The following is a 24,999-nucleotide window of genomic DNA, read 5'->3' as shown; positions in this document are numbered from 1 at the left end:
CACTCCAGATGCTGAAAAGAACATAACCATAACGTTTGCTGGTGAGGAAGGTCTGGGAGTTTCTCTGCTAACTACACTTTTTGTATTGAGTAAACAATAGTTCATCAGTTTCAGAGAATTAAATCTATAAAATAATGTAGCACTGGCTGACTTCTGCAACAGAGCTGATCATCAGGTGTGAACTAGAAAGCACAAATATCCATAACTGTGACATCTGAGCAAATTTTCAGTGACAGAACCCAAAAGGATCTTCGTGTCTAACATGATCACATTACATCTAATGGTGTTCCTGTATCCAGTTCCTCAGTGAGCAGTCTGTGAATGAAGAGCTGGATTTCACTGGGCATGAGTTCTGCGCAGTGACTGAGCCTCTGGCTCTGATCAGTCCCAGCTTGTAGCGGAAGGAGGTGGGCTTTACCAACTGCCACTTCCGGTCAGGACCGTGCAGCATTCCTCATTTCTTCCCACTTTAATTCCTTCCTTCTCCCGAGAGGAGGAGGGAGCGAGAGGATAGACAGCAGCTCATATCCACGTGCTTCTTTGAAGCACACGCTACTCTGCCAGTTCGGTCCAGTGGGCGGCGCTGGTTGCCCGATCCGCCATCAGCGGCTCCGCTGTTTTCTGCTAGCTGTTACTTGCTGACCCGTTGCCCGGTCGTCTTCTCGCCGACATGCCGGAGTACCTGGGCGACCCCTCTGTGCTCACCAAGGAGAAGCTAAAGAGCGAGCTGCTGGCCAACAACGTGGAGCTCCCGAGCGGCAACCCCACGAAGGACGTGTACGTGCAGCTGTATCTTACGAAGCTGGCCGGCCAAAGCACACGCCCCGCGGCTGCAGCTGCGGACTCGTTCTCCAGCGACGAGGAGCTGCCTCCGCCCGCGCTGCCTGACACCAGCCGCTCCTCCGGTAGAGTAAGTGCTCTCCCACTCCCGTCTCATTTGCACACTTCCACACCCACCAGGATTACTCAGCCACCAAAATCCACGTTCTGAACTCGTCGTCTGTTAACTACTGTAAATGTTCGCAGCATAGTTTCGGATGTTCAGAACACATCCATCGGACACGGCTCACATTGAAACGTGCGCTCTCTCCTCACAGACATAACTGGAAACGTCATTCCGATTGAAAGTATAAGGCAGTCTCGTGAATGAATCGCAGAGCAAATCCAGATCACTTCCCACAAACCAGTCTCACAGGTCTCACCTCCCCACAGAGTTTCCTTCTTTGCTTCAGTTCCAGCCCCATCCTTACTAATCCCGCAGCAGCTGGGGACTCTCCATCGTGACGCAGAAGAAAGTTTTAGCGCACATACAGAAAAGATGTAGACAGAGACACAGACACAGATCTGTGAATGAAGGTTTCTGCCGACTACATTGAACTGGAACGAGAGCCTTTTGATAGTTTTCAGCTCTGCATCAGCGCGCTCATGTGCACAGCGGTTACTCGTTTTTGTAGGTGGGATAAAGAGTTTGAGGTTAGAGGAGCTGGCAGACATGCACTCAGTCAGGAAGAGATTTGTTCTGATGCTGAGGAGGAAATGGGACAAACTGGCAGGTGTTCGAACTGATGTCTGTTCAGGTCTGACAGAGCAAAGTGTCTGAAAACAGGAGTGACACTACTATTTAGCATTTTATTATAGACCAGGAGGCGGTGTTGAAGTCTGCAGGGTATCCTTCCTGAAGCAGCCCTCCCACTTTGTCCCTTGGGGAGGCTGGCACTCCAGCCTGTTTTTTAGCGGGTTTCTCATGAAATAGCTGAATTTGGCTGTGACGCAGATTGATGATCAGTTCAGGTTGTAACAGAAACAGTGCATCTTACACGTTTCCACTTTTAAAGTGAGTGGGATGTGTGCCCACTTTAAAACTACAGGCAGTACTAGATGATACTAGTATGTAGTTTTTATAAAAAGTACACATTTCCATGTTGTCCAAAGGCCTGATGTTTCAATAAGAGTATAATGATTGCAGAGGTGATGTGTGAGAGTGAATGAATAGTGGCATTGTAAAGCGCTTTGGGTGCCTTGAAAAGCGCTATATAAATCCAATCCATTATTATAACTGAGCCACCATGTGCTGTGGCTCTTGCAGTGAGTGTTTAGTGCGGTTTCATGGTTTAGGTGGTGGAGCAGACAGATGTTTTCCTGCAGCTGCTTACATTATCATTGTGAACATTGAGGAAATGCTTTTGCTAGGAAGAACTCCGACTCAGCATAGTTGGTGTCTTGGCACTAGAGTGTTGATGCCGTTTATCTTGTGAAAGCTGCTGCTCACATACCTGAGGGATTACAGGCTGCAAAGGGAGGTGCCCAAAAATGAATTCCTGACATTTTTCAGTGACTGACATGAAAGAGGATACTCGCTGTGACTCTTCGAGTCTGCAAAGCTTCATGTTTTCAGATTAGATGTTGGTCTGAATGAGATTTGGATGGATTGTTGTAAAGTGTGAGGAATGTGTGAGCGTCTGTCCAGGACTCTATGAAGAGTCTGAGAGTCCACAGTGAGTTTGTTCCACAGAGCTGTGAGCTCTTTAGTTCAGTTATGGCTGTAAAGGCCAGGGTGTGGTCTGCAGAGGCACTTCTCCTCCTCCTCCTCCTCCTCCTCCTTCCACTCTTGCAGTCTTTGGAGCTGCTGCTGTGATTGTGAAACAGCTGGGTTCACATCCAGCTGTTTCACAATTGTCATTGTTTCTAATACAGAGTTTCACTTCAGCTCTTTGTATGTTAGAGCTTTGCTCTCCCTCTGCAGACAGACGGCAGTTCGTGGAGTACAGTGGACAGCAAATGTGGTCGCTCTGCTTGACCGTAAATTCTACTTCAATAACCAGGAGTCACATTTTTATAGCTGTGCATTCAACACACACATGTACGCTCCTTTGGAGCCATGTAGCGCCTAGCTAAGAAGAAAGCTGAGGGTTCCTGTCCACCAACAAGCTATTGACAGCTGTCCTGTTGAGTCTTCAGAAGTATGATGTCGCTGCTGCATTCAGCAACATATTTACTGTACGTTTATTTGATTTGCTCCAAGGCAGAGCTGCCTTTAGTTTTGTTAATTAGGAGACACAGCATCATGCCACTATGCTGGCCTCACAAGTAATTTCCTGTCAGCCGCTAAGTAAAACTTCAGACTATGATGAAGCGCCTCCAGCATCTTCAGACGGTCCCATTCTCCTCCCTAAATATTTCCCCTGGCAGCTTCCTTTCAGGAAATTAAAGAACGTGTTTGTGTACATGAGTAAGTTTTCACATCTGCTCAACGGTGGTTTAGGAATGAAGTATTCATAAAATAACGAATCTTCCTGCATACTACTCCTGGATTTTTGAAAAAGGCTTTGCTTATGTGCAGTGACAGCAGTGTTATCCAGAACGTTACAGGTGGTAACCACCTTTCTGCTCTGGAAAATTTCTGCAGTTTGACTTCTGTCGTTCACATGAGTTCCCATGTTATGAGCAGAGTCCTTCTGCTACACTATTCCGGGTGACAGAGGGGGGGAGAGGGCTTTTCACCCATCTGAGACGCACTCCTGTGCACTCTTCCAAGATCCTGACTACACATCACCTGAACCAGATGACATAATTGTCTCAAAATGTTGGGCCAGAATAGAGAAGGAGCGATAGTGGGGTTCAGCACGAGGGAGAGAACTGCAAAAAAAAGAAAGAAATCCAGCACTAAAAGCACAGGCAGTGACTGCAGCGATATGTTTCCTTGTTTCTAACACAGAGTTTCACTTCAGCACTGTCAGGTTTAGAACTTCACTTACCAACAACACAAGCAGAGTGGCCCACAGACTGTACACTGCCTCCATCTGACCACAGAGCTGTCTGCAGGCAGAGAGGAGGTGCTACCTTTGACCATAAAATCAGCTTCGGGGAGAGAAAGAAGCATATATAACAATAGATGTACAAAGATATTTTAAGTGACCAACAACAGATTGGTTGGATTAGGGATCATGTTGGTACAGTAACACAGAGTCATAAAGGTACCTACAAAACGGGTAACTTCTTTATTGTATGTATAACCCCTTTGTAAATCCTGTTCACTGAAGTCTGTTAACCAATACGAATACATAAAAACACATGGAAACATCGGAATTGTCAATGGTTAGTGTTAATGTTTATGGTAACAATTTAATATTTGAGTGTTGTTGAATCAGCAGCTTTACTGACCTCTGACAGTCCTAAAGTTTAACATGATGCACGCTAACTACTCCAGCTGTAGGTGTGTGTGTCTGTGTGAGGCTGGCACTGCAACTGAGTATATAATTCAGTATTCATTTTTAATGTTGCTTAACGTCTAAGTATTTTTTAATTTATTTTTTTTTAATTTATTTTTGATGGCTTGGTGAACTTAGCAGTGTGTGTGCTGGTTCTTTGAAAATGAAACTGTGTTAGGTGACTCTTGTCAGTCATTACTTTGTGATTATTTGCCTTCAGGCTAAAAAAAATCTATCGCTGGCTCCGTTCTGGCTCTGATCATTTGTTTTGTGTGCTGCCCTGCTGTTTTCCACAGAAAGCCACCAGGAAAACAGACAAGGTTCGACCGACTGAGCTTGATGTGACTGCGCTGAGTGACAAGAGCCTGAGGGATGAACTGCTCGAGCGTGGACTAGACGTGGGGCCAATTGTGGGTGAGTGTAATCCTGCTCACCATTGCAGACACCGTAGTGGGCACAGAGACTGCACTCACTGCGCATTTGTAAAATGACAGATGCAGACAGTCCCAGGGGAAAATTGGTTGCAAAGAGGGTGTTGCACCAAAAACGTTGTTGCTTTGGTCGTCAGCAAGGTTGCTGAGATTGCTTATAGTTTGCTTGACTGTCTGCAAACAGCATTTATTCTATGAGCTGTAGTGAAACTTGAAAAAATTAGGAAGGGGACAGATACTTCTCCCATTACTGGATTAACCAGGTTGGTTTCACTGCTACAACATCACCCTTGTCTTGTCCTCCCAGCCTCCACCCGGAAGCTGTATGAGAAGAAGCTACAAAAGTTGCTGGATGAAGGGCCTCCACAGCCTCCGCCACCACAGCTGATGCTCGTAGGCTCAGAGTCTGACCTCTACAGTGACAGGGAGGACGGTAGGAAGGACCCACGGTGCAGCTCATTCAGCGCTGCTGCACTTTAATGAGTGCTTGGATTTGAAATGTTCCCTCATCACCTATATGAGAAATGTGATATCGTGTGTTGATGAAGGGGATGTTGTGTGTAGAACAGATGTCAAACGTATGTCCTGATACAGTTGTATCCGGCCTGCAAGATAATTTCATATGTCATTTATTGATGGCCTGTTAGTACGTGGGGGCTGAATCTTCAGCCCTGCTGAAAAATCATGGAGGCAGAGGTGGGGGCTTTATTTTGAGGGGCACAATCATATCACAATCAAATACAGACTGGGATCGTACCATTACGTGAAAGGAGGAGGGGGGCAGACGTTCCAAGACAGCAGGTGCAATTTAGTTTTATTTATATAGCACCAAATCACAACAACAGTTACCTCAAGGGGGCTTTATGTTGTGTAACACATGATCTGCTGAGGCATGTATTCAGACATCTTTCTGTAGCATGGGGTCAGTGCAGCTCCAGCTCCTGACCTTTGTCTGCCACTATCTTGGAGGTTTTGAGGAAAAGGTTGCAGTGCTGGAGGTCCATCATCTCTCCTTTAAGACGGTCCTCCATCACATCAACCAGAGCCAGCTCATCACACGGGAGAAAATTCACTACTGTATTTCTACATATCCACATAGCCATATTAAAGGAGCTCCAAATTGCCTGCAAATTCCAGACTCTGGAGCTTCCCAAGACTCCAAAGATAAAGAAAAAAATTTGTTGTCAATTTGTTAATTCAATTCAGTTTTATTTCAGTTTTAACCACAACAACAGTTACCTCAAGGCTGCAGCATTGCAAGGTAAAGAGCCTTCAGTAATACAGAGAAAATGAGAGCAATCATATGACCCACTGTGAGCAAGCGCTTTGGCGAGAATGAAAAGGCCACACCGCCTTTTAACAGGAAGAACTCTCCAGCAGAACCAGGCTCAGCGAGGAGCAGCAATCTTCTGCGTCCAGTTGGGGTTAGGGGAGGAAGACAGGACAAAGAGACGCTGTATAAGAGAGCCAGAGGTTAATAACTAATGATTCATCGTAGAAAGGTGTATGAACACATAATGAAAAATGGGACTGAAGAAGAAACACTCAGTGCATCATGGGAATCCCCCAGCAGCCTAGACCTAGGGTCACCTGATCCAGCTCTATGTGATTTATAGCATATAGTTACTACCTGAACTATATGCCCTAACAATGGGCGCAGAGCCATTGCAGGGGGGAGGGGGTAAAGAATTCTTGGACACTGCTAGCATAATGGACATGTTTTTGACAATGTAACAAAATCTAACCAGTTAATGTAAAAAACAGTTAACCTGGAACGCCAGGGCTGAGCGCTCGGTACACTCTGTCAGCTGTTAGCAGAGCTAGCGACATCTCTACCACCAGTTCAAAGCAATCAGATTATCTAGGATTGACCTGTCTTGTTAACCCCGCCCCCTGACTTTGATGGGTGAGGCTGACCAATAAAATTAATTCATGAACACAGCAGCAGGGTCAGGAGTGCCAAAATGAATTAAAGAGATGCATCATTAAATAATGAATTAAATGTGTCAATAATTAATAAAAATTGGAAATGAATGAATAAATAAGGTATTAAATGTTTTAAATAGTGTTTTGTGTGACTGTCCGTTTTGCCAGAGGTGATTGCAGCTGGTGGTCCAGAGCCTGTGGAGGAACCAGAACCAGCTCCTGTGGTTGAGAGAACAGTGAGGAGCAGAGAGAAGACGGTCATGTCCACTCGCAGCCACAGCAGCCAGCACGCTGCGGTAAGACGAGTGTTCACCGCACTTACAGAGAACAGACCTGTCACTCTTTCCGCTCAATGTCCGTCACTGGCAGCAGAACAAAGGGATGTCTGGTGCTCTGTGTCAGTGCCCGGCTGCTGTGTTAGTAGAGCTGCGTGTCGCTTACTCACCGGGACCCCCTGTGATGGCTTCCACTCATCTGTGACGGCAGCAGCTTGACACGGACCGTTCATAATTCCACTGCTGGTCACTCTTTAAAGCTGCAACTCTGTTTGTGTCACACCTAGAAACGGGCTAAGCGGTGAGGGGAGTCCCAAAGAGGCTCTTAGGTGTCCGTTACTTGATAGCATCCAACGGTAATCTGCTCTTACCCATGTTTACTTTGTATGCCGTCAATGCACTGTAGCGGAAAGTGCGTTCAGAGAGGTTCTCATGTTTTTAATGGTTCTGTTCTTCTTGACTATTAGGCTTCTAGCCGAGAGCAAGGCCACGGGTATTGTGTGTGGAGTTCGGAGGGACCACATCATGCGTCCTTTAAAAGGCCTGTAATGAACCAGGCTCTGTATCTCTTGCTCTGTGCTACATATGAGAAACTGCTGAAAATTTACCTGCTAAATTCTCATAGAGCTCTTATTCATGTATGAAAAGACGTACGTGAATATGAAATGAAATTTATACTGCACCAGAAAAACTAAAGTACAAGTGTGGAAGTGACCCACAAGTCTTTGCTTCAGGAACAGGACTCCCTGCTCCTCTATCAGTGAAAGTGGAATGGTTCCAATGACCGGACTTTTTGGATTTTGGCGATCAAAGCTGTATGTGGCAGCAAGAAGCAGATCATTGTGACGTATCATGCAGATGTAGTAAGTGTAATATAGTGGGACCCCTGCAGCTGCCTTTAATCACAGTTTCCTCTGACACGGCATGGTATCTTCTTCATCCTCGAAGCTCAAGTGCACTCACTCAAGCTCAGTGTGAGACTGCTTCAGTGGATCAGCTTGCTTCTAGTCACACTCAAACCACATGATGTGGATTAATTTCTCCACAGTGCCTGTGATATCTGTCTGTTTGTGTCCTTGTTTACTGGAGCCACCTGAAGCAGTCCACTTTTAGCCCTCTCCCCACTCTGTCTGTACAGTCAAAGCTGCTTAAAGAGCAACATGGCCAGACTCATTTGAAGAAATAACAGCAGTGTGAAGTTATGTAATGTGAGTGCTGTGATCTGATACTGTGCTGCTGGTTGTAGCAACAGAACCCCCTGCTGCTCAGGCACTGCACATGCACCTGCTGAGGTGTTTTTCCATTTCATTTCTACCAGTGTTGCCATGATTTCAGTAAGTACAGTTGTGAATATTGTGGAGGTTCTCTCATTGCTCCGTAATCAGATTAAGGGAAGTTAATGAATATAGCGTGGTCTTCAATATGCAGTTCACTTAATTTACTTCCTCCTGCTGAAGTAATAAAACCACCATCTCCTTTTCTTAATTTAAAAAATTCAAGACAAACTTCAAGTCAATCTGGTTTATGCTGCTACCAGATAATCTGAATTTCAAAGGGTTCCACTGACAAATTAACGGGACTTCATTAAGAACACAGAACCCTTTACGAGAAAGACTGAGGTCCTTTACTTTCTGTCAGATGAAGGCCAGCAGCAGGCTGAGGGTGGCAGATGTTGTGAAAAATCATTTGAATATCTAAACCAAACTGACTTTCTGAGATTTATTTAAAAGAAAGTTAAAACCTTTGCAAAGGCATGAACGGGGTTTATAAAGGTCAATTAATAACAGCTCCTTTATACCCATCGTGTGGATACAATGTTGTCTGTTCAGCTGTAGGCCTGAGACTCTCCAGCAGCCTCTTTGATGAGAACTTAAACTTCTTCACAGACCTAAAGAGGTGACGTTGTCTTCTTTCTCAAGCCCTCTGAAATGAACCGGCTTGAAGTGGGAGACACGGAAAGTGTTGTGGATCGTCACATTTCTGGATAACTCAAGACAGTTGAGAGATTAAGAATTGATTTAACCACAAAAGGACGAATAAAGCAAAGCTCAGTTTATCTGGGAAGACGAGCACACTCGCTGGCCTGTTTTGGACTTGGGACCAGAGTCCCGTGGTACTCAGCCAGATGTTTGTTTTACTGAAAGGTCCCGGGTAAGGCAATGCGGGTGGTGCTCCGTATGCGACAGCAGCATCAGATAGGGTGTTGCTTTTTCCTTCGTTGGCACAAAATGAGGCGATCGATGTCCAAGGGAGGCATCGAGGGGGAGAAGTGAGTGGCAGAGGAGGACACGATGGGCTGTGCATCTACACTGTCCAACAGTGTGTTCATTTCCCAGCTTAACCTTGATTTCTCTTGTCTGTGTAGGTGGAGAAAATCGCAGCCAGTGATCAAACCCTAAAAGTAGACGAGAAAGACGTTCTGAAGGAGCTCTTTCTTAATGACCGGAGCGGTCCAGCGGGAATCACGTAAGTGCAGTCGGCTGTTCTTTTCTTACCGGAAATGAAGTTTGATGTGTTTAGTCAGCAGTAAAATAAATATTCAGAGATCTTCTAAAGTTGGCACCACAGAAAGCAGGACATGAACCCCAGAGCGAAAGTAAAAGATATTAAAATTACTACTTTAACAAGTGTGAAGGGGCCAAATACTAGTCCATGGCATTGTAAGTGGAGCAGAAGTCTCTACAGTGTCTTTTAACTTGGCATGGCCAGGGTCAGTAAGTGCTGTCATAACAAGGATTTTTTTTGACAGCAGTTACTGGATTGACCGAGACTCAGAACAGTGGAAAGTCCAGTACATTATCTGCTCTACATGACGAGCTGAGGTCTCTGTGAATATTAAATCTTAAATGTTTCTCTTGTAGTGCCACCTGTCGCCGGCCCATCCGAGGAGCAGCAGGGCGCCCTGTGACATCCAGTGACCTGTGGAGTGATGACAGCCTGTTCTCTCCAAAAGCCACCAAGACCAGCATCTCCTCCTACACTCAGAGCTACTCAGTAAACAGAGTATCCAGCCTGCCACCCAAAACCACCTCCTCCAGCCTCCCGCCTGCAGGGCAGACCCAAGCAGCACAGCGCAGCATGTCTCTGTGGATAAAGCTCTTCCTGTTGGCCATCGTGGCCACTTTCCTCTTCCTCGTTTACCAGGCCATGGAGACCACCTCCATAAACCCATTTCAGACCTCAGACATGGAGGTGGCTGCTGGTAGCACAGCATAGAGAGCACAGCTGGAGACTGAGAGGTGAAGAAGACTTAGTCTGCTTTAACTCGTTCATGTTTCATTAATGTTTAAGTGTGTTAAGTGTTCTTTACATTTTGCTGCGATCACAGATTTTGTACTATTCTACTTTTTTGCCCTCATTTCTGAATAAGCTTTTATAGAGAAGAGAAATACATTTCAATGACTCTCATTGTGAAAGCACCCAGCAGCCCTGTCTGCGGTTCATCCTTAAGCTAGGACCTCAGGTGATGACGAAGCCAGTCACTAATCAACACACACAGGAGCTTTCAAAGACACAGGAGCCTCGTCGTTTTGTTTTTAGTCGTACTTGCATGGTGTGAATGTGTGTGTGATTGTAACTTTTCAAAATATGCCTTAGTATCTCTGTTCTTAACAGTCTTTAAGAGTCTGAAGCTGCTATTCTGGTTTGTACCTTGGACCATCTTTGTTATTGAGACACGGAGGCTTCTTGTTATAGTTCAAATGCTTTTTAAAGCCTGCCCCACTATTTTCCTAATCTTCTCTTGTAATAAAATTTTATACCCAAATACATTTTCTCAAACAATGTATTACATTTTCTCTTAAGTTTAATGAAATTCTGATCAATACTGCAGAACAGGGGTGTCGAACTCGCGGCCCGGGGGGCCACTTGCGGCCCACGCCACTCCTACTTCTGGCCCGTATACTCACATGAAGAACTAGAATGCTAATGAAGTGACTTTTTTTGTTAGGCAGGATTTGTGTGCAATGTTACAATGATTTAATATGAAGACAATATGAGCAGAGAGTACAGACATGCTGAGGCTGTGTAGTTCAGTGAGAGAGTCAAAAACTAATGTGTACACTTATGTCTGCACTTTTATTTTGTTAAATACAAACAAATGATAGCAGAAGTGCTGCCACGTGTCCGGCCAGAAAGAGAGGACCAATGTGTTTATTTGGCAGTTCAATGAAAGGCTTCAGTTATTCAGTAACTACTGACAATTATTGCACTGTCAGCAGTTACTGGAAGGTCAGGAGAAAACCAGTCTTACTCCTTAACACTTACAGTGCCTTCCACTATAACTATGCAGTGTAATGGCTGAATTATGCTTCAGTGGGAAATCTATAGTGTACCTAACATACATAACTGGAAACTCTTTTTAACCGCTGTAATGTTAAGAGCCGTTTCTGGTCATGACAGACTGTCTAATAACCCTGGCCTTGGTATCTGTTGTGCTGGTCACACAGTGGATATTTTCAGGAATTTGAACCAGAGATGACGATAACTGAACAGAGAATGGGGAAATGAATACAGACTGAATTTAAACCAGGGAGAGAACTCAAAGTTGCATAACTAAACTAACCGTCAAAATAAAGCAGGACTGAAAGAAGGACCAGGAAAAAGCTCACACCCAGAAAAGGGTGTAGAGCCTGCTTCAGGTCAGTGATGAGTTACTACCCCAGGTGGAGGAGTTCAAAGATCTATGGGTCTTGTTTGTGATTGAGTGAAGAGTGAAACGGGAGATCGACAAACTGATCATTGTAGCATCCTCCAGAGCAGGGGTCTGGAAGTCCAGTCCTTGAAGGCCGGTGTCCTGAAACTTTTCCATGTGTCCCTGTTGCAACACACCTGAATAAAATGAGTAGGTCGTACCAGGAGGAGGCTCAGTGGCACACCCAGGACATGCTGGAGATAACTCTCGGCTGGCTTGGAAAAGACTCGGTGCCCCCCAGAAATATAAACTGCCCTGAGGCAATTGGTGTTGTGAAATGCGTGAGTGATCCTGGCCGTGCAGTCATTACTATTTAGGTTGGCGTAACCTCTCTGGAGCATGTAGATTAATGTATCATCCACTTCCAGATTTGGTTGATCTGGGAACTGCCCAGGTGAGCCAGGGCCAGTCTTTCCGTGACCCATGTGGACATGGGCTGTGAATGAAGAAACTGTTCAGCTCATTTCCTATCTCCGGGCTGCCCACCGGTTGTCACTTTAAACCCAGTGATTTTCTTCATTCCACTCCACACATCCCCTGTGGTGTTCTGCTGAAGCTTGAACTCCAGCTTCCTCCTGAAGGACTTCTTGTATTTTTCTGAGCTCTTAGGCTTTGCTGGACTCTCCTCGGAGAATAAACAAATCGTTTTATCTCTCTCTCTCTCTTTATATATATATAAAAATATTTTATACAGGACTTCATGAGTATTGTGCAACTGATACATAATTACGTGAACATATCCACTGTGTTTGTAGCCCATATGTATTATCACAGCAGGGCTGCTGTACATCGAATGACCAGCAGATGTCAGTACTTCCAAAGGGGCTTCATCACACCTTCAGAGCAAAGCTTTACCCAGCCGGAACTTTGAGAACTAATTAGAACTATGAGAGGTGTTCCTCTCACAGTTCTAATTAGAAGTCACTCTATAGAACACAAACACCTGAATGTTGAATATAATATGACAGTCCAGTGTGTTTCAACTACCCAGTCTTACCTGTCGACAAGGACCGCCTTGATGACGACTGAAGACTTACTTGTTGTGCCCCACCTCCCACTATTGGTGACGTCACGAAAGGACAAATCATTTTAGCGCGAGGTCATTCGGCCTCTTCGAGCAGCCGGTTACAGCGAAGCGGAGGCGCCATCTTAGGACACTGAAAGTGAGTCGTGCTTTTCTTCTTCAGAGAGAACAGAGGAAAGAATTAATGGCGATTAGTTTGTTATGGACGTGTAACTGTCAAACCGCGATTCATGTTGAAAGGCGGGTTTATTTTATTTCTGTCTCTAATGTGAAGCGCAGACACTCCTCCTTTAGGTCGCGTTAGCTTGATGTAGCATAGCATTTTACCGTGTCGTTAAAGCCAGTGTAATGCTAGCCTGCCGTGCATTTTGAGCTCATGTACAGCTGGTTGGTAACCTTTCGGCGACTTTTATTAACGTTAGATAACTGTTGTAGTTTAGGTGCGTTGAGGTCATTAAGCCAAGATTTTCCTGCTGACAGTCAAACTAAGCTGAGCAGCACGTGACCCACTCTCGCGAGTGGGTTGGTTGTGTTAGCAGTTAGCTTAGCTCACGCTAACCTTGTCTCTCATTGCACTGCAGCTCCGCCGGCAGGACGCCACCATGTATCCCACTACACTGACGCAGATCGCCCGGGCCAACCCGTTCAGCGCCCCCCTCTTCACCCTGCAGAAAGTGGAAGAACCCCTCCAGAGCCATAAGGGCCAGAGGAGCCGACGATTGGCAGCAGCTGCCACCGTAGACGGTAAAGCCGGCCGAGACTCCGAAAGGTCGCTGCAAGGCTAGCGTTAGCTTAGCTGAGCAGATGTACCCGGTTGCGGCTAACTACTTTCGCACATTATATGTAGTCGGACTTACTATTTGAGCAGGCACGTGTACTCGATTTGTTTTATGTACGGGTTAGGTGGTCCGGAGGACTGTTGGATGATGATGTTGGAGCAGTCGGGCCTGCCCTGCATACAGGCCGCCCGTGGAGGACACGGAAGGACACAGCAGCGCTCAGCCTTTGCACAGCAATGCGCTGTTTGACACACTTTAAGGATTTTCTGAACGCTAATTATAACAAAAATGAATGTGACCCTGACTCTGAGCTGCTCAGGGGTCACCTTTGAAGGCAGATGGCGCAATGGCTGTGGTACACAGTACAACAGTGTTCTTATCTGGGGCCTTGCAGTCTGCAAACAGGTTTTCAGAGAACCAAGTCTCAGCACAAGATTTGAACTTCCTTCCCTGCTCAAGTCTAGGCCCAGCCATTTGACATCAAGCTTGGATCATTTGTTTTTGAAACAGAAACTGCAGTTTTTACGTTTGTTAGTGTTTGTTTAAGTTTGGAAGACAAAATATCCAATTTCCTAGTTAAATGATACGGGCAGTAAAAAGCTCTTTGGGTAAGAGGAAAAGTGGATGACAAACTTTCCATAAGCTCACTGCTCCAGACTCAGTCATGCTGAGCTCATATTGCCCTGTTCTTAAAGTCTGTCCTGTGTTTCTTCAGAGGGAGACAGTTGTGAGTTCGGCTCACAGAAGTATTTCATCCTGTGTGGCTTTGGTGGGATTCTGAGCTGTGGCACCACACACACAGCTGTCGTTCCCCTCGATCTGGTCAAATGCCGAATGCAGGTCTGTCGCTGCGGCTTGCTGCCATCGTCTTTGGCCCACTTACCATAATTCTGTTTGTCCTTTTAAAAAAAATTAATGCATCTTTCCATGGGAGAAATGTCACCAGCATAGTTGTGGTGAATTTGTTTTTGCCATTAGTTCCCATTAATCTGACATGTTGGAGTGATCATAACATACCTGCATGATTTTTCACGGTATTGTTAAATGAATGCCACCCACAGAAGAGGACCAGTGTCTGAAGGTCAGAAGGACCGACCTGAGGGAGAACAGTTTCTCTTTTGACAGTTTTATTACACACAGCTGAGTTTGGCTTAGGCAACACACTGACTGTTCATTAACAGGACTGCAAAGACAGCCGTACGTTTGATACGACAGTTTCTCTGCTGTGTGTAATCATTCCAATGAAATGAATATTGTTTTATTTCAGTTTAATCAGACCATGTTTTTAATCAGTTGGGGATCCTGCTAATGTTTTGCATTTGTTTTTAGACTTACTGACATATTGACGATCTGTTGGAAGTTTGAAGTGTGTTAAGAAAAGCAGTAAACGAGGAGAGAGAACTGCCTAACTGCAAAACATTACTGTGGTCCCTGACCGCTCATACTGAATTTGTACAGTGATTTGATCATACTGTCCTAATGATTGGTGGCATGTTGGTGACAGAGGCATCCATAATGGAAGGGTGTTGGCACTGAATTGAAACAGTTGCGACCTGGAGCAAAACACACTTATTTGGTGTTTCAGTGGTGACTCCTTCCATTACTTGGCCCTGTGTTTGTTGATTTTTGTCCTGTTGCATGTGACCTTGCATGCTGCATGTCTTTGTCCCCTCCCTTCTACCACAGAGGAAGTCAGCTGCGAGTTTGGCTCCTCAAAGTACTATGCTCTGTGTGGCTTTGGGGGTATCCTGAGTTGCGGCCTAACACACACAGCAGTGGTGCCCCTCGACCTTGTCAAGTGCCGTCTGCAGGTTTGTATGGAAGCTGAACCTCCCAGTAGCCAGCATCTACGCCAGCCTCTCAAATCTTCAACTAATGAGTATGTTAGCAAGGAGTCTACGAATTATTGTATATTAAAATAAATATCAGTCATTGAGTTGAAGTGACTTTGAACAAACAAAGACAACTGTTTGCTTCTTGAGAATGTGGATCCTGAGTGTACAAGAGCTTGTTAAACCAAGCAAAGCAGAAATGGACAAGTTTAATTAACAGTAAATGACTCTATTTGCCCTCACACAGTATTATTATAAGTGTTATTAACAGTAACCTGACATGAAAACAGACGTCTCCAGTCCAAGTATGTTCTTAGTGTCAGCCTTCTGGTGCTGGTTACCTGCAGACAACACTACCCCTAAAACCCCTGTGTTCAGAGCTGATATGGTGATCACGCCAGTGTTTCTGTTCCTTAGGTGAATCCTGATAAATACAAGAGCATTGGCAATGGATTTGCAGTAACGGTGAGAGAAGATGGTGTCAGAGGTCTGGCAAAGGGCTGGGCTCCTACCTTCATTGGCTACTCCATGCAGGGACTCTGCAAGTTTGGTTTCTATGAAGTGTTCAAGATCCTCTACAGTGACCTGCTAGGAGAGGTGAGTGGAACTTTTTGACACTTGACTGGGAACGCCTGCCAAAGCAGGGTGGGCACGAGTCATGCTTCTGGTCTACAGAAGAAAGATGGGATGAGTTTAAAGGAGTCCTTTGAGCGTTTATTGACCATGAAGCTGCTCTGAGTTGTCACATTATTTTGGAGAAATCTGAACTGCCTTCTTCATGTGTGTAAATGCAGTGTAGGCTATGTGTGACTTGCTTGGAACTACTCTTATTTTCTCCCACTGTGTGACCAACAGGAGAATACGTACCTGTGGAGAACCTCCCTGTACCTGGCTGCCTCAGCTAGCGCAGAGTTCTTCGCTGACATCGCTCTGGCTCCAATGGAGGCTGCCAAAGTCCGTATCCAGACCCAGCCAGGCTATGCTAACACCCTCAGAGAGTGTGCCCCCAAGATGTATGCAGAGGAGGGCCTCTGGGCGTAAGTTTGTTCCATAACGTGTGGTAGCACTTGATTGAATAATTAAACGGAGAACAAGTTTGTGATGCTAACACGCTCCTTAGATCCACCTCTGGAGGGCGCTGTTCTCTGAGCAGAGCTCCTCAGCAGCTTTCTGGCTGTACAGTTGGAGGTGCTTGAGTCATTGGCGTGTGAGAACAGTCTACCTGTCCCCCAGCCCATCTGCTGCACTGGCAACCCTGTCACTGGGCAGGGATCTCCCAGTGCAGCGAGCCTGGGGGACGGACACATTCGACATAGTCTCTGCATAGAGCTGGAAGACAGTTTGGAGTGATTTTTTTTTTAAATTTATTTTTTAAACTACATTTAACCAGCAAAATGTGTAAGCTACACAGGTACCTGAGCCTAAAACTTACTTTAAAATTAGGGGATATTTATCTCTATATGAAGTTCTAGTGCCAAGTGTCTCTGAGCTCATTCCTTGTTTTTTGCCTGTAATCCCAGTTTCTATAAAGGAGTGGCTCCCTTGTGGATGAGGCAGATCCCCTACACCATGATGAAGTTTGCCTGCTTTGAGCGAACTGTGGAGATGCTCTACAAGTATGTTGTCCCTAAGCCCCGCAGTGAGTGCACCAAACCTGAGCAGCTGGTCGTGACCTTTACGGCTGGTTACATTGGTGAGTTTGGGGATGTTTCCCTGCTGATGTTGATTAAATGCTGCCATGTATTTTGAGTAACTACTAGACCTTTAGTTGTAGCATGCAAAGTAAACTCCAATCATTTTTGCTGTATAAGGCTAGAAAATCAAGGTTGAGGTTTCTAATGTCTCGTTGCTTTGTGTGCAGCTGGTGTGTTCTGTGCCATCGTGTCCCACCCTGCTGACTCGGTCGTGTCTGTGCTGAACAAAGAGAAGGGCAGCACTGCTATGCAGGTCCTCAAGAGGCTGGGACCCAAAGGTTTGTATCAACATTATTTCAGTTGTTTCATCAGCAGTAGTATGAAACGAGGTTTAAGACCATCCACTGCTGGAGGAGCAGAGCTTCTCAGCAGCTCCTATGTTGTGGGAGGAGTTTGAGTCATGGCATACCTGCAATCAGGCCTCAGTTGTGTCTCAGGGGTTCAGGAGTAGGGCTGGGCCATATTATACCGTTCACGGTAATACCGGTATAATGTTAGGCAACGATAGGAAAATGAAATATCGCAATAGAATATGAGTAAAACGCGCATGCGCAGTGCCTTTGTTTTCATACGCACATGGCCGATTGTTGAGTGAAACAGATGAACCAGAATTGGTTTGTAAAAATGGTGCAACTTCCGTGATGTGGAACTGGTTTGGTGTTTGTCCGTCAGATACACAACAAAGCACATTTTTTTGCAGAACATGCAAGCGGCCGTTCTAAGATGCTCTTAAATCTGGGAGTAATCTGGGTCCTAAACTCCGTATGCTTCAGGTCAAACAACACTGCAGCATCACTTAGAGTTAAAAACTGTCTAAATTCTTTCATCTTTAATAAAACGATCAGCATTGCTGCTTTACCAGGTGTAACTATGAAGTTTAACTTCCAGGCATCCATGAAAACAAAAGTTATTACATTTAACGGAGTTAGAAGTTAGCAGGAAGCTAGCGGAAGTTAGCTCGCTAGTTACCTAAGCATGATATTGCATGTTCTGACTGAGAGATTTCTGAAAAAAATCAAACGTACAGCTCTGCTATCACTTCCAACATAAATGAAGACGGGAAACTAAACAGCAGTGACGTTTGTAGGGTTACTGAAGTTGGGCTAGCTGGTATATAATGATGTGCGACACAGCTATGTTAGCATAACATAAACAGTGAAGCTGGAGGACGAACACTAACACTTTTCCACTTATAAAAGTTAACGTGAAGGTTCTTCATGGTTAGAAACAAATGCAATCGCATGGCAGGATGCTGTAAACGGACCAAACTTCAGTCAGGAGAACAACTGAGATAATTCATCCACAATACGAGGTTAGTCATTAATATACTGCAGCTGCCAGAGAATTCAACATTAATGAATCAATGGTACAGAAGTGGAGGAAGCAAGAAGAATGAGTTTAATAAAGTTTGATTTATCTGACTGCTTTGTTTCGCTTAATGTGCCTTATAATCCCGTGCACCTTATGGTCCGAAAAATGCGTACTGCACACTGCAGTTTAATGTTGCAAAGCACCTCTTTTTAACTTCAGTGGATATTATACATGGTTATGCTCAGGATATGTCAGCCCATTTCTACTGGAAATGCCTTTTGGTTAAACTTTCAGCAAGGAATTTGCATTTGCACTGTTACATTTTTATAAAGCTTTAATGTACATAAAAACCAGCTTCTTGTTTAAGTGAAAATAAATGGAAGGTTGTCTTTTTGCGCTAGTAATGTTGTGGAGTTGTATTTTGTCTCGCATCAATTATATCGTCGGTTATATCGTTATCGCAAATTTTCAAATATATATCGTGATAAATATTTTTGGCCATATCGCCCTGCTCTAACCTGAACCACTGTTTTGTGAGGTGAGGAATAACGGACTGCTGTCTCTTTCAGGTGTGTGGAAGGGTCTTATTGCCCGTATCATCATGATTGGTACTCTGACAGCCCTGCAGTGGTTCATCTACGATTCTGTGAAGGTGTACTTCCGCCTGCCACGCCCCCCTCCACCTGAGATGCCCGAGTCCCTGAAGAAGAAGCTCGGTCTTACAGAGTAACCCATCTTGTCACTGAGCTGCATTCTCCAGAAGCAACACATTTAAACCCCCAAATTCCTACAGCACACAGCAGCCACTGTATTTATGTCCTCAGCTCCTGCTGCTCTTCAGGGCCCAGGGGTGCTACTTCTCATGTATATTTAAAAGCAAAACGGGCGAGAAGATGGAGCCGTCACTCTTGGCTGATCAAGGGTCTGACATAATTTTTCTCTGTAGAAACATCAGTCTGGTTTTATCAGTTCCTGTCCTTAGATTATTTGGAAATTCTAATTAAATATTTCCTGGAAAACACCTGTTGTCTGTTTCTGCTTTGAATTAAAGCGTTTGTTTTTAAGGTTATACAACATCTATCACAGTGCATCTGCCCTGTGCAGGAATATCAATTTTAAAGGAGCGCTACTGCTATAACTGGGAAGGTTCTGTGTATTACACTGAAATTTGCAGTGGTTTAAGGTGGTGTAGTTGTGATGCATCATATGCTGCTAGTTTCAGTTGCCTGAGGTCATCAGCATGGAGAACCAGATTTCTGTCAACTGTTTGCGTAGTGTAATACACTCACTGGAAGATCGGTACATTTTAATTAGAGATGACTGACTAGTCTTTGTTCACTGTTCAAGGTGTTCTTGGTGGGCCTGTGTTTTAGAGTACCACCAGAGGGAGGTCTTACTCCACCTTCAGGCTGAAGTTGAGAGGGATGTTTCTCCTACCGAAAATGCTATGGAATTATATTTGGGTACGAAGGGAGAAAAATATATCATCTGAGCAAATAACTTCATTTGATGGCCACATTTGTTGTCACTCATGCAATCAACAACCTACCCATGCAGAACTCTGCAGCAATGCACACAAACCATTCAATATGCTGCGCAAGCACTGCTGCAGTTTGATGCACTCACTCTATGAATCAAGTGACTGGAGGGCAGAGCCCAAAGGAAGAGAACTCACAATGCAATTGGCCACACATAAGCAGTGTTCAGAATGAAGTTTCCCAATTATCAACAGTTGCTGTGCAGTAGTAGAAAGATTGACCATTGTCACTTTAATGCTGAAGAACAGACCTTTTCTGATTTATTTTTTTTTTCCTTCAAAAAATTATAGTGAGCATCAGGAAAGATCCTTATTTAGCAAATATAAACCTGGCCATTTCATTACCATACCCCACAACCTTAAATTTGAAACTATTGACAATTTAAGTGTAAAGTTAAATGATTACTAGCATCTTAGCTGCCTTTTCTTTTAAAAGCCACACTATTAGCCATAGTTGATGGTCACATAGGCATTCATTTTACTCTTTTACCACGTTAATTTTACCTTAATCACTCAGCTGTTGGGACTGCGGTCCTCTACTTCTAGTTGGCTAGAAGTAGGCCCATAGGCTGTGCCTATGAGACCTGCTTACTATTTGTTGTTGGTATTTATACACCTCTCTGCATTTAATTATTAGTTATTATAATATCTGGAGTCCAGAGGAGGTCTTTGTCCAGTCTTCCTCCCCTCACGCCACCCAGTCGCTGCCCCTCCCTAAGCAAGTCAAGTCAAGTGGCTTCATTGTCATTCCAACCATGTGCAGTGGTACAGTACACAGTGAAACGAGACCATGAAGCTACATATGACATATAACAGACAATCAACACAGGACTTTACAAAGTTCAATGTGCAAAAATTGCAAATAAACAAAACAAAGAGTGCAACACCAGACAGAGCAGAACGATATAGACACAACAGTGGAAACTGAGCATTGTACAAAAAGTAACTTGGAGGTGTGTGTGTGTGTGTCAGTGCAGTTACTCAGTGTTCAGGAGTCTGACGGCCTGGGGGAAGAAACTGTTCGGCAGTCTGGCAGTGACGGCCCGAATGCTCTGGTACCTCTTGCCAGAAGGCAGCAGGGTGAAGAGTGTATGTGAGGGGTGCGTGGGGTCCTCCACAATGCTGGTGGCTTTGCGGATGCAGTGGGTGTGATAGGTGTCTATGATGGAGGGAAGAGAAGTTCTCCGCCAGGTGGACACCAAGGAATTTGGTGCTCTTGACAGCCTCCACAGATGCTCCATCAATGTTAAGTGGACAGTGATCTCTCTGTGCTCTCCTGAAATCTTTTGTTTTGTCCACATTCAGACACAGGTTGTTGACTCTACACCAGTCCATTAGATGTTGCACCTCCTCTCTGCATGCTGGTGTGAGATTATAGCATAACATATGATCAATTATTCCATTGTCCTCATCTCAGACTGTGGTTGATGGTTAATGTACACAGCAAATCACTGGAGTTAAATATTCTGGAGTTAGGCATAAAAGTGCGCAAGAGTTACATTCCGGGAGTTTATTTTTCACCTTATACTACAGTCAGTGTTGGGGAGTACTCTAAAGCGGTGTAATATTTAGGTGTTCATTCACTGAGTGCTAAGGAGTCTAATTCAACACATTGCTGGTGTTGTTTGTCTGTCGACCGTTACAGCGCCTATCTGTGTTTCTTTCTTGGACTCCGACATGTAGGAGGTAAAAATACTTTATTTACTTTGGAATTTTCTGTGAGTGTAGTGATGTTATTTATATATATATATATTCAGTTACATGGATGCACAAGTAAAATATAAAGTTAACTAACTAGCACTACATGTGTTTTCTGTATGTTATGCTGATTTGGAGATAGCAGCTAGGCTAATGCTAGTCAAAAGTTAGCTAACTTACTTATCTTACTGTATTTTAAGATACACATTTCACGTTGTCAATGAAAACGTTTATTTCTATTTCTTAATTTTAACACCAACGTTTAATTTAACGTTAGCTAACTACAGTAATATTCTGTTTAGACTCATGGTAATGGCCGTATTTAACCAAAGAGAGGTGCAGCCTGCACTGATGAGATGTTGAGGTACCATTAACATCAGTTAGTTAGTCCTGCTGCACACTGAGACATGCACACAACCCTGTCTCCAGAACTGTAAAGACAAGGACACAGCAAACATGCAGTCACATTGTCTGCTAAACCAGCCTAGCTAAATAGATTTTAAGCAATATTTAGTGTGGACAGGCTAACTCAATGTAAGACAGTGTTCGTTGATTAAGTTATACACAGTTTACATAGAGTTACCATAAACAACCTCTTCTTCTTGTGTTGTGTTTCATAGTAGTAAAGGTATTTTTTTCCGTAGGTGGCCAAGATGTTGATAAAAGTAAAACACAGAGAGACAAAGAAATATGCAAAATTGGAAGAAGTCAGCTTCACAGATTTTGTGAGAGCAGGTAAGTTATGGTTTGTACTAAGTCATTAAAGAAGAAATGATAATGTTGTTATTAACTAAGTGATGATTTTACTTCAGTGCAGCAGAAGTTTCTCATACCAGAAAATGCAGCACTGAAAGTCATGGATGAGCAGGGTATAGAGGTGGATGAGGATATCTTTCCTGAACTTGCAGCAGTCAAAGAGGTGTGTTTTGTCATCTATACAGCTGAAGGTAAGTAAATATATGCTCTGATAGATTTTGAAGGATTTGATTTGTACAGTTACTCTTAAATAAACATTTTTAATTTGTCTAATATCCTGTGGTAACAATCACAAAATGCTGTTTTCATGGCTCAACAGTAAGTTGGATTTATCACATGCATTTCAGACATCCTGGAAACACAATCATCCAAGAAGCTGCGTGACTGCTCAGACCTAACACACTATGTGACACTCACACCTTGTGGTATGTAAATTGTATATTACCATAATAAAATACAAAATAACCATCTGTTCTCCTGGGAGAAAGTATAATTTAATCAAACCGTGCAATTTACTGGCCCTGTGTGCATAAATGGTATCTTTGTTGTGTTGTGTTTTTGATTGTATATACCTTGTATTCTAATATTTTTATTTGTCACCCTCAGATTTGACTGTCCTGAAGCAACATGTGGAAGAGCCCTCCTCTCCAAGTCTAACAGATACATTGTCTGTCTCAACCACCAGCAGTCAGAGCAGTGACACAAGTGATGCCGGACTTCAAATGGTTCAGCCTCTATTGGACAGCATACATGAAAGAAATGTAGATACAGTACTTAATTGACTTATACTTGACTCTTTAGTTGCCATTACTTGAAAAAGCTTAAACACGAAGATAAAACAGATTAGAGAAAAATAACTTAATATAGTATTTCATGTAGTTTGCTCTGCAACTGTAGTGTGTAATAAGACTTGCTCTCTCTCTCTCGCTCTCTCTCTGTTTTTGTTATGCATGTTAACCATGAAACGTGTTTCCATGATCAGTGTCCTGCTTTTCAGGTAAATGAAACCATTTTTAAGAAGATACTGGTCCTAGAAAGGGAGAAAGTAAGACATTTCAAATGTTTTGATGCCCAAATGTCATATGGGTGTGATTCACAATTTTATGTTCTGTGAGAGAGTTGCATTACTTAATTTGTTGGCTTGATGGAGACTTTACAGAGTCTTCCTCACGTTAACACTGCATTACAAGAAGTGCTTATTCTGTAGTCATTTTTTTCCTTTAATTCTGTTTTTTTTTTTCTTTTCGCCCAATGTTAGGCCTTTCTGACCTCAACTGTTTAGCTGCCAATAATGGTGGATATTATGCTATTACAGTACTGTTACACAGAATGTATGTTAATCCATGCAGCATTCATATTTGAATATGTTATTTTTGATAAATAAAATCCATACATTCATAATAATCACTATTGTGTTTTTGTAGTAATTTGCACCAAAAACCTAAAACTTTTTTCAATTGATGAGTAACACTACAAAAGAGTTAATATCAAACTTAACTCTAGTTATGAGTTAAATTTTACTCTATATGGTAGTAGAAATTTCACTCCGTGAGAGTTTAGTTTTAACTCCTATAAAGAGTTGAAAAATCAACTCCCGGAAAAGAGTTACTCTAACTCTGCACTAGAGTTCATTCGATGGTCACGCATGTACACTCAAATGTAGTTAATCTGAACTCCCTGAGAGTTTATTCCAAAGACCAGAATTTGCTGTGTAGAAGTCAAAAGCTGGAATTGTGCAATAGATATTGTTCATTACTGATAGATCCTATTTTCTAGTACAAATGGCACAGTTTTGTGTGTGTGAGAGAGAAAGACAATTTAGAATTTTATTTTTATATTTTTTTGCTCTATAAAAGTGATTGATTCTACTATTAAATATCCAAGGAACCAAAAGTAAGCTGTCTGACAGCATAGTGCTGTACTCGGGTGATATAGTACTGTGAGGTCTGAGGAATATAAGATGGGGCCTGATTATTCAAGACCTTCTATGTGAGGAAAAGGGTTTTTAATTTGCTTCTGGATTACCAGGGAGCCACTGCTTCCTGTTAAATTTTGCAGATACATTTGCATGCATCCACTATCATACGCTCACGTTGTGCCTCATGATCCTAATAGTGCATTTGCTAAAATGATGTAGTAGAGCTGTGGAACATAAAAATCAGACACTGCATTTCAAACTGAGTTAAAAGGAACTACTGTGTCACAAATGAAATGATAGCGCCTAGCAGATTTACCTGATGCTCATCTAATGGGCCTGAGCCTGGCCTGGGTCACAGAAACTCCCCCTTACACACACACACACACACACACACACACACACACACACACACACACACACACACACACACACACACACACACAGTGTGCTGTTGTACTGATGGTGTCATTACAATCCATTTGTTGCCCACAAAATGGGCAGCTTCTACACTGGCAGCAATAGTGTTGTCTTCTATTGGGATAAGGTTGCATCTCAGTGGGTACAACAGGGCCGCCTGGCAGGATAAGGTTGCCGGGGGTCATGGGAAATGGAGTCTATTTATGTGTTCCCTGTTTGTGAGGCAACACTGTCATCTGTGAATGATTGAATAAAACATCAACACTATGGGGGATAAAAAGGTTTGTCAGACGCTCAGTTTACTCATCTCCTCTTTTTGGGTGGATCGCTCCAGTAATTTCCACGTTTAGGTAGAATACGAAGAATCCATTGATTTGATAAACTAACAGGGTTATTGCACATGCTGCTTGAACAGTATGTGTGGCCTATTTTAGTACTCCATCTCCAGCACGTCCCACTGTTGATGGAAATAGCAGTGGGCTCCATCAGGGACAGTCAGG

At 43.7% G+C, this 24,999-nt stretch overlaps 3 protein-coding genes across 9 annotated transcripts; all 3 read left to right on the top strand.

Moving 5' to 3' along the window:
* The first annotated feature begins 39 nt into the window (after positions 1-39).
* Positions 40-10,610, top strand: tmpoa (thymopoietin a). 2 transcript variants are annotated; one of them, XM_080883051.1, is made up of 6 exons: positions 40-910; positions 4,505-4,622; positions 4,947-5,072; positions 6,734-6,861; positions 9,206-9,306; positions 9,702-10,610. In XM_080883051.1, exons 1-6 carry the CDS (start codon positions 671-673, stop codon positions 10,054-10,056), a joined length of 1,068 nt encoding a protein of 355 aa, XP_080739177.1. In that variant the 5' UTR covers positions 40-670; the 3' UTR covers positions 10,057-10,610. The 2 variants fall into 2 exon arrangements, with proteins under 2 accessions (XP_080739177.1, XP_080739178.1); XM_080883052.1 differs by lacking the exon at positions 4,947-5,072.
* A 1,936-nt stretch (positions 10,611-12,546) lies between these two features.
* slc25a3a (solute carrier family 25 member 3a) lies at positions 12,547-19,194 on the top strand. Of its 2 annotated transcripts, none has more exons than XM_080882152.1 (8): positions 12,547-12,696; positions 13,139-13,301; positions 14,052-14,176; positions 15,586-15,765; positions 16,024-16,205; positions 16,689-16,861; positions 17,030-17,140; positions 18,743-19,194. In XM_080882152.1, the coding sequence occupies exons 2-8, from the start codon at positions 13,160-13,162 to the stop codon at positions 18,901-18,903; spliced, it is 1,074 nt and encodes a 357-aa protein (XP_080738278.1). In that variant the 5' UTR covers positions 12,547-12,696; positions 13,139-13,159; the 3' UTR covers positions 18,904-19,194. The 2 variants fall into 2 exon arrangements, with proteins under 2 accessions (XP_080738278.1, XP_080738277.1); XM_080882151.1 differs by lacking the exon at positions 14,052-14,176 and adding an exon at positions 15,023-15,147 and having other exon boundaries at positions 12,548-12,696.
* Positions 19,195-20,620: 1,426 nt separating this feature from the next.
* On the top strand, positions 20,621-23,568 carry LOC308396662 (uncharacterized protein). 5 transcript variants are annotated; one of them, XM_080882153.1, is made up of 5 exons: positions 20,621-21,021; positions 22,053-22,143; positions 22,221-22,355; positions 22,512-22,589; positions 22,771-23,568. In XM_080882153.1, exons 1-5 carry the CDS (start codon positions 20,872-20,874, stop codon positions 22,944-22,946), a joined length of 630 nt encoding a protein of 209 aa, XP_080738279.1. In that variant the 5' UTR covers positions 20,621-20,871; the 3' UTR covers positions 22,947-23,568. The 5 variants fall into 5 exon arrangements, with proteins under 5 accessions (XP_080738279.1, XP_080738280.1, XP_080738282.1 ...); XM_080882154.1 differs by having other exon boundaries at positions 20,629-20,955; XM_080882156.1 differs by having other exon boundaries at positions 20,967-21,389.
* The last annotated feature ends 1,431 nt before the right edge of the window (positions 23,569-24,999 follow it).

Source organism: Rhamphochromis sp. 'chilingali' (genome assembly GCF_963969265.1).
Source record: "Rhamphochromis sp. 'chilingali' genome assembly, chromosome: 5".
Lineage (NCBI taxonomy): Eukaryota > Metazoa > Chordata > Actinopteri > Cichliformes > Cichlidae > Rhamphochromis > Rhamphochromis sp. 'chilingali'.
This window is presented reverse-complemented; position numbering and strand designations above follow the sequence as displayed.

Bases quoted from the DNA above. Each gene is read 5' to 3' on its own strand.
- LOC308396662 (XM_080882153.1), top strand. From the start codon at position 20,872: ATGATGGAGGGAAGAGAAGTTCTCCGCCAGGTGGACACCAAGGAATTT. The intron at 21,022-22,052 runs GTTGTTGACTCT...TTTTTTCCGTAG, and splicing joins TTGTCCACATTCAGACACAG to GTGGCCAAGATGTTGATAAA. The intron at 22,590-22,770 runs GTATGTAAATTG...TGTCACCCTCAG, and splicing joins TGTGACACTCACACCTTGTG to ATTTGACTGTCCTGAAGCAA.
- slc25a3a (XM_080882152.1), top strand. From the start codon at position 13,160: ATGTATCCCACTACACTGACGCAGATCGCCCGGGCCAACCCGTTCAGC. The intron at 16,206-16,688 runs GTAAGTTTGTTC...CTGTAATCCCAG, and splicing joins GCAGAGGAGGGCCTCTGGGC to TTTCTATAAAGGAGTGGCTC. The intron at 17,141-18,742 runs GTTTGTATCAAC...TGTCTCTTTCAG, and splicing joins CAAGAGGCTGGGACCCAAAG to GTGTGTGGAAGGGTCTTATT.
- tmpoa (XM_080883051.1), top strand. From the start codon at position 671: ATGCCGGAGTACCTGGGCGACCCCTCTGTGCTCACCAAGGAGAAGCTA. The intron at 911-4,504 runs GTAAGTGCTCTC...TGTTTTCCACAG, and splicing joins CCAGCCGCTCCTCCGGTAGA to AAAGCCACCAGGAAAACAGA. The intron at 5,073-6,733 runs GTAGGAAGGACC...CCGTTTTGCCAG, and splicing joins CTACAGTGACAGGGAGGACG to AGGTGATTGCAGCTGGTGGT.